Raw genomic sequence first — 11490 nt, forward strand, 5'->3', positions numbered from 1 at the left:
AGTTTAAGGTACTAATGACATGTTGACCGGCTGATTTTTTATTTCTCAATGATTTTCGGTACGAAATATCGATCATACTTACAACATATTGTCAGATTCTATTTAAACAAAGATTAATTTTCTACAATGCTTACCGTATGAATAAAGCTACTCAAACAAGGCCACCTCGACCCCGTTCGAACAGAGCCGAGGTGGCCATGTTCGAGTAGCACAATTAGTGACGGACCTAGGTGATGGCCGTCCTAACTGGATTTGTCTGGGAAAATTTTTTTTGTTGATAATAGATAGAATTTTTATATTATATATTTGATAATTCATATCAACAACAAACATCTTTGACAGCTCAACTAGTTAATTGTTCTACTATTAAATTGAAGGTTCTGTGCTCAAAATCTTCAAGAGCTATAATTTTTGTATTTCATCAATTTTTATGCAAGGAATCTGATTCGAACCTGCAACATTTCTTAAACGTAGACCACTTTACTATCATGACACTTATTGATTTTTAACATATAATGTAACAAAATAATACATGTTCAATTTTACAGGTTTAAATGTAAGTAGAAACATTTTAATCAGTACTTTGTCCCTTTTTTTATTTTCTTTTCCCTTTTTCCTCTCTAATAAATTGATTTGAGAGTTTGGTCAATTAATAATGGATGAATTTGTAGAAATATTAGCTTTAGTGGCATAAGAAATCTTCCAACAAAACTTATTTAATTAATAAAAGGTTCCACTTTTTGTTTACAAAAAATTGATTGCGAAAAAGTGAAATCATACAAACACATAAAATTGAGATAAACACATAAATAATTTCAATTTTGTTAATATAATAATACTTATTAATTAACTTTAATTGTACACTGCATATTGACATTTTGTTAATATATATTGCCTATTTAATCGAAAAATAAATTATGATATTTTCCAGATTATAAAACAATTTTTTCATCCAAAATGAAAATTCGTACCTAGTTACTAGTTCTAGTAGTATATTTAATTCTAACCCGCATGATTTTTTGAATATTACTCAATTAAATATTAATAAACATCCTCGCTCTCACGGACTTTGGCCATCGATAGTAAACTTTCAACGCTCGCGATCCGCCCTAGTTGAACTCAACCCCAAGATTTGCCCCTGAACACAACCTTGACCATATTCATGACCATTCATTGGGATTTTTTTATTTTTTAAATAAAGTCATGTTTAGTATGAATTAAAATTTTAATTTTAATCTAAAACAAAATTAACAATTAATTTTAATAGAATATTTTAGAAGACCCACAACTTTTTAACTTTTATCAAAATCTACTAAAAATATAATTCTAATCCCTACCAACAGAGACAAAATCACAAAAATTTGAACTTTTTATTTGATTGATTATTATTATTATTGAATATTTGTTATATATTTTTTCATTTCAATTACTTGAATTGATCGTTTTAATTTATTGTTTGTATCAAAATTTTAAATACATTATAAGTTCTTTAAACGTAAATGTGCATTCTATTGTGATGAGCAAAATATTAATAAAAAGGCCGTTCGAAATCAGACTGATGAAAATGATGACCAAAATATTAATGAAGGGGTGTTTTTTAAACCTAAATCTTTATTTTTTCGAGTCAAGTATGAATTATTTAAAAATAAAAAATAAAGTATTTAATTTGTACAAGGTTTGATTATGTCCCCTTAACTCAAAATATTTGCATCCGTCACCATAACACTCTCAAAGCCTTCCATTCCACTGCACATCTTTGTACGTTCATTCTTTAAAGTTAGAGGGGATGGTCTCTGCTGTAAAATACTCATCTATTACAGTCTTCGCTGAGCAAAATCTCACCTACAAAACATTAGCAATGAGTCACATCGAACCATGTAAAAGTGAAGAAGGCTGAGAAAATGATCAAAACGAGCAACTTCTATTAAATGCTCTTCATTTTAATCAATTTCGGCTAACAGTACTTGCTAGAAAAGTCAGTCTTGCTTTTCATTAAAAAAACCAATTAGAATTAACTTTTAAGTTAGGCGTATGTTTAGATTAGCTCAAAAGTTAAGTACTCCTCTCTTAATCCCGTAAAAACGAGAAATAGATTTGAGGTCAAACTCTAACAGCATGAAGCAGCAGCGGCAGAGAGTAACTAGAAGCAAAGATGTAGAAGCGTACTATAACGTGAAACAGAAAAAACTTTCAGAACCAAGAATTGAATAGATAATTTAATCCTTACCAATGAAGCATATGATTTTAGGAGCGGCTTTGCCAGCTGCCAAACTGGCTTGAATACAAAAGGAGCTTCCACAAAAAGGACTTCACCCAATCGCCTTGGATAGTAGTAGTAAAACGCGTCAAACTGTTCAAAATGGAGAAAGTGAGCTTACATTATCCATTATGCTGTTGGCAAGAAACTCTGCTATTGCAATTCAACATTCAGAAGAACATAGACAGGCCACTTTATCGAGTAATAATATGAAGATTCAACCAATAACAATAAATATGAGAAATCTTCTGAGCTGACAATTTGAGCATATGTTTAGCTAAGCTTGAAAAGCAAAATTTTGCACTGAAATCCAAAAAATAAATAACCTTTAAAAAACCTCAAACATATTTGGCAAAAAGAGTCGCTAAAAAGTAACTTTTAAGCTTAGAACATGCCCAAGGCCTATCCGTGCTACAAGATTTGACAACATCTGACAGCATCAATCAAATGATTATCAGTAAATATGTAGGAACAAAATGCACCATGTTGTAGTGTCATCAGTGACAGTGCAATCAGTAAACTCAACTCATATTTCTCTCGAAGCAGCATTAAAGAGGAAGTAAAGAAATGTCCATTAATTTTATTCAATTTTCTTAACCAACCCTTGAGATGATTTTATCTGATAAAATTAAAATTTCAATCAATAATTGTGGAAAAAATTGCAGGCTGAGCCTGATAGTATAGGCCATGGAAATTACCAGGAATGTTTAAGGAATTTAAATTTTCTTAGCTAACCCTTGAGATGACTTTATCTGATAAAATTTAAATTTAAATCAATCATTGTGAAAGAAATTGCCAGCTGAGCCTGATAGTATAGGTCATGGAAATTACCAGGAAAGTTAGGAATTTAATATCTGCATTTTGCATCCCAAATCCTCGCAGATCAAATATTCCTAGTATTTCCTCCTTCCCATCTGGTAGTTTTCTCAGAGCTTTCTCAATCAGAAAAACACAGAGCCTCTCATCATCATGATATTCATGCTCCTACATACAGGTATATGAAGAATACCATCAATATCGAAGCTCAATTCTCAATAATATTTTTTAAAAAAGAATTGAAATTTCACAAAAGAACTAATGTAGATGCTATCACACTCTGTGACACAAGCACTTCAACTAGGGGAGTATGTCCGTGCCCGACACATATCTGTAACGACATTTCTCGAATACTTTATCATAATCATTATTCTTTTTTTACTAAATATTATATGTTTTAACTCAAAGTTATTAATAAATAACAAATATATACTCATTTAAAAGATTTCAACAAAAATAGTTAATAACAAGTATAAAACTAAATTTATACTATATTAATGAAGAGTTTTAAAGAATTTAATCAGCGTGTCGTGTCATTACTTTTTTAAAAATTCATGTGTCGGAGAATACAATACATATTGTGTCGAAAACACGTGTCCGTGTCGGTGCTTCATAGTTGACACATTTCCTCATCATGACAAAAGACTATTACACTATCAACTAGAAACATACATCCATATTGTGACACGAATTTATAGAGACCACAAGAGGAAAAATTTAACAAGACGGAAATAGTTTCAAACTGAGTATATTTTGGACTATTGGAGTAAAAGCTCAAGTATAAAATAATTTTTTTCTCCAATTTCCTGACAATGATGGCCAAAGCCCACAAGATAGAGTTGATTCCATGTATTAATAGATGTAAGCCTCAAAATGGATACTTAAAAAAATCCATAAAAACCATGAAACAATGGAATTGCCCAACTATAACCATGCATAAAGTCTCAAATTTTGAAACAAAAGTACATTCTATAAAAAAACCATTTAGTTAAAAGCAAATAAACTGTTTCAATAGACATGAAAAAGATAGTTTTTCAGTATCTGGTTCTCATTCTGGAAAGTATTTCGTGTAGCTTCACTTTGTTTTATATTCATTCAATTCACGAATATATCATCCAGCTATTATCCTGCCTTGAAATTACTTCTCTGAGCGACATACTTAATGTAAGTCTTAAGTATTAATGAAATAACGTGGAAGAAAAGAAAAATAGAAGCAGCCAACTGCAGCAGCTAAGCAACCAGCCTGCAGCTGATGGCATCCAGCAACATGCTACTGTGCAATAGAGAGGAAGCATGTAGAGAAGAGTGAAAGGGAAAAGTAGACAAGACTACCATTAATTAAGCACTACGCCTAGAGGTTGTTATCCCGAAGTATTTCGACACTGCAGTTACCCACAGTAGCTAATAGCTTGATTATCATTGACCTAAACTATTGAGGGAAGAACTACATCTAGATATTTGTAGTAATGTTTTATAGAAGCTGATAATTCATTGGCAACTATCCACTTGATTTAGAAGAATGTAAAAGTTTATGAATGGAGATTTTCCACTGCAAGAAATAGGGTTATAATTTAATGCTGATTTTTTGGCAGTAACTTAGGTAGGTAAATTTTATGTTCTATGTACCATATTGACCAACGCAGAACTACCTCAGGGAAATGCTTGGATGCTTCCACTATTAGCACTGGCCTGTTATATATATCAAGATAGTCATGCACATAAGCTTTTCCTGTTTCAGCTACACATTGGACTGATTCTTCTGACAATTCTGACACACCAAATTCGTGACGCCATCTCTGACAAAAATAGAAAGAAAATTTTAGGAGAATATACATAAGAAAAATATATCTGCTATTAACATCATTTGAGAAAATGTAAACGTGTAAGTTGAACAATGGGACCGCAATCTAGAGAGAAGTGCAACTGAGGCTTATTGACACTTAAATATTGGCTTTTCTTGGTGCCAAAGAAAATCTGTATAAGCAACCAAAAATTAAAGGAAAAAATGCAACCTGGCAATGGAGATTAGAAAAGAAAGAAAAAGAAGCAACAAAAGCCGGCCCTGAGAAAGTTTTTCCACATTTACTAGACAAGGAGACTGGACTCTTATAAAATAACTTGTTAGATCATAGTTGAGGTAGAATAATCAGAGACTATATCACAATTACAATGGCTTTGGCCAATTTGGAGATAGCCTCTTCAGCAGAAAATTTCCGGTCCTTCAGAAACCATAGGATCAACTCTTCATCGTCTCTTCCATTTTTGCCCACAGGGAGATAACTGTGTTCCTTTTCAAGCCTCTCTTTGACTTCAACCACTAGCTGCATTATTTCAAAGCATGACTACCCATAAGACTTCATCAAAGTATTCGGTTGTGACAAACACTTCCCTTTCTGGATACTGTATGCACAATATATTGAAAGAAACTATAAAGGATTGAATCTTGAGATAACTCATCATGAAGGATTTATTTAAAAGTAATCTCCAGCTTATTATCTTCTTTCTTTATCAGCCTTATATAATAGAAGTCTCAGCAGTTTAAAATGTACATTTTCTGTTATTTAACCTTGGAATCAGATAGGCACATTTAACTTTTACATTATACGCTTTAAAGAATGAATATTAATATTTTTTCTAGACTTGTGGCTAACTCGTATATAATTATTTCTAGCATGGTTGTTTCCTTCAGCAAACATCCTATTACAGTCTGTAAAATATTGTTAACTACTTTGAGATGATTTTGCTTGCTTAAAGAAAACGCGCAGAAAGCTCTGAAATATTACACACTGAAGATCTGTTTTGCTTGCAAAAGAGGAGTTCCCCTACGAAGTAGTGTATGGATGATAATTCACAAGTGAGAGTGTTTAGTAATTGAACTAGTCCACAATTGGATAAATATATATTCGATTCCTTTTGCTTTCAGTTTCTGTTCTGCTTTAAATGATTTCAATAAGTAGCCATCTCCTTGACAAGAAAGATGATAAAAACTTTAGTACTACCTTGCAATTCATTATATTCAAAATAAATACTCAGATCCTTGATCAGATCTTTCTAGAGAATAAAACCAATTCCCTTTACATATTCTACAACCTAGCGCATTCTTATTATCCCTAACACATTTAAGCTGTATTCCACAGTTAGAAATCACAGACTGATTCTTGTTTAAACATGTTTGGGTAAGCTGAAAGCTGTCAAATAGATGAATTCCATATTCGACTTCTCATTCTCATCAGCTAACTCTTTTCAGCATTCAAATAATAATAAACCGGGAAGAATACAGAAAAGAAACAAACATGGTCATCATCATCGTCAGAGCAACAACAACTACAACAATGGGACATACTTAACAGGAAAATGCAAGTGAGTGTACCTTGTTCGTGTTTTCTGGGTTTGCAGCACAATTGCGAATGCAGAGCTTAGCAATTTTAATGTGCTTCTTGAGATTAATTGAAACGAGATCGAAAGGTTGACCGGGTGGAGGCCGCAACCGCAGGCAGCAAGCCATTTTATCAGTTTCTTCTATTCTCTGTGGGCTCTTGTCACTGTGTCAGAGAATATATGCGCGTGTGGGAAAGAGGGAGAGTAGAGATCTACCCTTTTCGGTGCGCACGGGGTGCTTGTTTGGTATGGTTTATAAGCTGAGTCTCATACTTTGAGGATAAAATCAGAGTTGAATATAAATTATTTACATTCTTATTTTTAAATTATTTTTTATTACCTGTTTGATTCAACAGTTTGACCCTTGATCTGTTACTTTTACCTGATACTCTATCCGACTTTCAAAATATTGATAATTAACCCCTGTTTGGTAGGGATTAGATCAATTTTTTTATTAAATTTTAATAAAAGTTAATAAAATATATAGTTAAAAAATTTTGGTCCCATAAAAAATATTATTAAGGTCCTATTTGTACCACATTTTTTTGAAAAAATACATTTTTAGACAGTAATTTGACATCATTTCAATCACACATTTTTTAATAAAATAATATTACACGTAAATCAAAAACTTTTCCTTATTCTTTAACCACACATTTTCTATCAATACACTATTCAAAATGTATTTTTTTGAGAATAATGTGGCTCAAACAAGGGCTAAGTAATTGTTTGAGCCCTATTTTTGAAGGAAAAATACATTTTTGAATATTGTATTGATGGTAAATGCGTGGTTAAAAAATACGAAAAAAATATTAAATTTACATGTAATGTTATTTTATTAAAAAATAGGTGGTTGAAATTATGTCAAAAACTGTTTAAAAATGCATTTTTCCAAAGGAATATGTCTCAAACAAGGGCTAAAATTAATTGTAGTCAGACTAATGCTCATAACGGTTAAATTATTTTTTTTTTTATCTATTTTAGTAAAAATGTATGAGAAAGGCTATTTCTTGCCTTTCAGGATAATTTTTTTCCATAGAACATGGAGGTGAGTCCACATACAATAAATTGGACAATACTATATGTACACAAAACATTGCATCCTCCTTATATGTACACCATAATGATGTACACATAATATTATTGCAATAAATTATATGCGACAGTGTAATGCATTATGTGCACCAAAAGTGTACATGTATCACCGAATGATTTAAACATGAATACGATATGAATAATTTTATTTGCAATCGTTCACTATTATAGTTACCTTACATGACATACATGTGGTGATTAGTGATTTGATATATGAGGCAATAAAAAAATCGTCACATTAATATGTCAGATCACTAATCGCCACATATACGACTACGACAGTGATCGACTACAAATAACATTATTCATATGATATTTGGTAAGGTCATTGAATATAACAAGACCATGTTATGAAAAAAATAAGATGTTGAAATTCTATTTATTATATATTTTTTTAATTTGATCTGAAATTGTATACTAAATATGCATAAAATGTATTTATCGAAACTAGGTTCTATCTTAGCCATAATCTATGCATTAGTTGATGGAAAAAAATGTTATGTTACATTATGACCATTTAATAGTTCTGGCTTATTAAATTTGTTTGAATTTTGTACAGGTTGGTCCATAATTCCTTAATTAAGATTTAATTTAGATGGAGAATAAAGTAGTACGATGATTTTATATAAACTATAGTATATTTTTTGGTACAATTTCCACATGAATCTTGTCGAAGTTGCAAGAAAAATAAAGATTGATTTTATAAATATGAGCAAATCATAGACAAGACTTGCATGGACCTGGAGAGCTAGGTCGACACAACTCACTTTATACAGATTGGCCCATGGACTAGCCTGTCTCGAGCCATGCCGGGCTTGGAGACGGAAAATTGAACGTGAACAGTTTAGTCCGAATCTATACCTCTAGATATGATTTTATATTAAAAAGTTGAGCAAGAGAGAATTTATCCTTCGAGACAAAGTTAAAAAAGTAAGCACAAATTATTGCAGCAAATTGACTTCTAGGGAAAGTGAAACAGCAATTATATAAGATTCCAGCTGCAATGCACTAAAATTCTCATTCAATTAGCGTTAAACTTTGAAATAGAACATGAAGTTGTAAGCTATCCTATAACATGATAGGCACCAACATATCCTTGATGAATGAGCATCGACTCATGAGCAGTGACTTCGTTAATTAATAGATCCAACAAGTGTAAAATACTAAAGAAGTTCTAGAAAGAGGCTTGCTTTAGGAAGTAGGCCAGCATCTTTGAGAGTCATTCCTATCTGATCAACACCATAAACCTTTCTAGGGAAGTTTGATATCAACCTGTAATTTCCAATTAGCGTTAAACTTTGAAATAGAACATGAAGTTGTAAGCTATCCTATAACATGATAGGCACCAACATATCCTTGATGAATGAGCATCGACTCATGAGCAGTGACTTCGTTAATTAATAGATCCAACAAGTGTAAAATACTAAAGAAGTTCTAGAAAGAGGCTTGCTTTAGGAAGTAGGCCAGCATCTTTGAGAGTCATTCCTATCTGATCAACACCATAAACCTTTCTAGGGAAGTTTGATATCAACCTGTAATTTCCAACTCCGGGCAGGCCTAATGAATCGACATATCTATAAATTTCTTGAATCTTGTCTGTCGACAAGAAACTGTGCTCCCTCCTCTCCCCATTCGGAAATCGTATTAAGAGCTGTGCAAGAATCACAGTAAGAAAAATGTAACATGTTCAAATCTTAGCCAAACGTGTTCTTCGTATTTAGCACATAACCATGTACCTGTGTTACTTCAGCCTTCTTTCCTCCACTTGCATTGCCTTCTTTCACTTTACTCTGTTGTTTCTCCATGATTTTTTGTTTGGGTTTATCTTGGTTTGATTTACTTGAAGAATCTACATGTTTTGGAACTTTATTCCCTGAACTTGAACTTCCGAGTCTTTCTTTCTCCTAAACAAAGGTAAAGTTCAGTGATTGTTTGTCACGGGACATGACTGAATAATATAATAAATTAATAATATATGCACCTGATCTATCTTCAATGCTGCAAGATAGGCAGCATTTTGTTCTTCCCTCAATCGACGATCGGCGTTTTTCTTTTCGTCCTCCTTACCTCTATCACTCCCAAAAGCCAAACCTTGCTCTTCTATTGTCCTTTGTAGTATTCCCACCAATTCAGCGGGGGAGACTGGACCTTCCATCTACACAAGCGAAGGCAAAATGAGCAATTTTTGCATTTCTTAAATTTCCAACCAACAATAAATCTAGGGTCAACTACTCGAATTATGATTCACTAAGCACAAGTAAGAAGGATGTTGTACTTAATCTAAACCGTTTCAGAGATAATTCTCGCACAACTGAACTGTTGGCGGATTTTGACGTCAACAACAATACTTATTAGTGATAGTAAAAATCAACTCACCTGTTGCAGCACAGCTAAACTATCACCAGAAGCTGGAGCCACCACTGCACAAAATGGAAAGCTAGAAACCCTTAAAGTCGTAGCCATTTGTAAACCCTCTCCTCCATTAGAAAGTCCACCCCAAGAAACAAAATTTGCATCAAGAAATTGTACCACCACCTCAGAACACAAAGTTTCCCTACAAAAAGGGGGTGTAAATGGATGTTCTGGTGAATGGATGTACATGAACAAGAATTTATGCTCATCAGCAGCTATTTTTAGTGCTTCCATCAATCGGCAGGCGTAGAAAAAGGGGTGCAGTGTACCATACTGCTCCTCAAATTTAGCTAGAAAAGCCCATTCTTCTTGAACCATGGGAGGTTCCTGTGGATGGAAGTCTAATGGATCTGCTATGGGATAATGTGGATTTTGGGACGGGAAATTTAGCGATTGATAGTAGTTTCTTCGTCGTCCTTGTGTGACGAGGTCTATTCCTTGCCCCATCGCTCGAGAAAATTCTCCTAGTATGCTTCGAGGAAGGTTTACCATTCGTCGAACAAACCCATTACGGGCTGCCTCTCCCATTGATCTTGCATTTCTTCTCATTGTTGATGACATAGATTTAGTCTTTTAGATTGTTTTTGGAGTGTGAAAACAATCCTTTATATGTAATACCAACATAGGAATCCTAGGTAGACATGTTACTACAATTGTCATAATCAACTACAGAATATTTTTTTCTGCTTTATTAAAGTTCTCTGCAAAGTAAAGACAAATAATGCGTTGGGATGCTGTTTTCAGCTTTTTCTTATTCTGTTCTACAGAATTGTATTTCGTACTCTTCTACAGAATTGTATGTGGATTCCTTTCTTTGAGAACTTGTTTCCTAAGTATCATGGGTAACGCATCTTACTCGCCAAAAAAAAAGAAAAAAGAAAGGGAATACTTTTCCGGACAAAAATTGTCACGCATGAAAATTTACTTTATCAACTTTAATATGCTTCATCACATTAAAGAGTATTAGGATCAAGATTAGGGATGGACATCGGTGTTGGTTAATGAATTTTAATTATCATAATATGAAATTAATTTTCCTTTGAAAATTAAAATCATGTAAATAAGGATTTAATTGACCTTGGGATCATTGGATTATAAAATCCTCACATATATAGAAAGGGGAGATGATAACCTTTTTGAAGAAGCTATTAATGGCCTAGCCAATTACTTCCTTCCTTAGATATTCTCCCTTGTTCTCCACTAGGTATTATTTCTTTTTGGGGAATGTGAAAAGTGGCTAACCCTAATTCTCATTTAAAATATGCCAATAAAGTGCATATTTATAATGAACTATTAGGTTTTAAAATTGCACAAATTTCCTTAAACTTTATTTTAGTAGGCCAATTAAGTCACACACCTTTTATTGGAGCCAAGAGAGGGACCTAATTGGACTCACATGACCCAAGCTCTAATAGATGTTTTCAATTGGGTCAACTCTTGACCAATTGAGATACATCTATTAATCCCGGCTTATTCTACCAAAAAATCGAGATTGCACTCTCGAGTCGAGTGATAGTTATAGAAGCAAATTA

The 11490-nt window shown here is 32.9% G+C and overlaps 2 protein-coding genes across 4 annotated transcripts; both read right to left on the reverse strand.

The window, feature by feature from the left end:
* Positions 1-1591: 1591 nt before the first annotated feature.
* On the reverse strand, positions 1592-6683 carry LOC111410490 (CRAL-TRIO domain-containing protein C589.09, mitochondrial-like). 2 transcript variants are annotated; one of them, XM_023040884.1, is made up of 6 exons: positions 6444-6683; positions 5242-5394; positions 4723-4869; positions 3089-3241; positions 2228-2350; positions 1592-1842 (listed from the first exon to the last, which is right to left on the reverse strand). In XM_023040884.1, exons 1-6 carry the CDS (start codon positions 6576-6578, stop codon positions 1765-1767), a joined length of 789 nt encoding a protein of 262 aa, XP_022896652.1. In that variant the 5' UTR covers positions 6579-6683; the 3' UTR covers positions 1592-1764. The 2 variants fall into 2 exon arrangements, with proteins under 2 accessions (XP_022896652.1, XP_022896734.1); XM_023040966.1 differs by lacking the exon at positions 5242-5394 and having other exon boundaries at positions 6444-6677.
* Positions 6684-8505: 1822 nt separating this feature from the next.
* LOC111410609 (plant UBX domain-containing protein 10-like) lies at positions 8506-10552 on the reverse strand. 2 transcript variants are annotated; one of them, XM_023041079.1, is made up of 5 exons: positions 9923-10552; positions 9528-9701; positions 9283-9450; positions 9079-9197; positions 8506-8818 (listed from the first exon to the last, which is right to left on the reverse strand). In XM_023041079.1, exons 1-5 carry the CDS (start codon positions 10517-10519, stop codon positions 8710-8712), a joined length of 1167 nt encoding a protein of 388 aa, XP_022896847.1. In that variant the 5' UTR covers positions 10520-10552; the 3' UTR covers positions 8506-8709. The 2 variants fall into 2 exon arrangements, with proteins under 2 accessions (XP_022896847.1, XP_022896921.1); XM_023041153.1 differs by having other exon boundaries at positions 8506-8786; positions 9047-9197.
* Between the last annotated feature and the right edge of the window lie 938 nt (positions 10553-11490).

This window comes from Olea europaea, chromosome 1 (genome assembly GCF_002742605.1).
Source record: "Olea europaea var. sylvestris chromosome 1, O_europaea_v1, whole genome shotgun sequence".
NCBI classification, from domain to species: Eukaryota; Viridiplantae; Streptophyta; class Magnoliopsida; order Lamiales; family Oleaceae; genus Olea; species Olea europaea.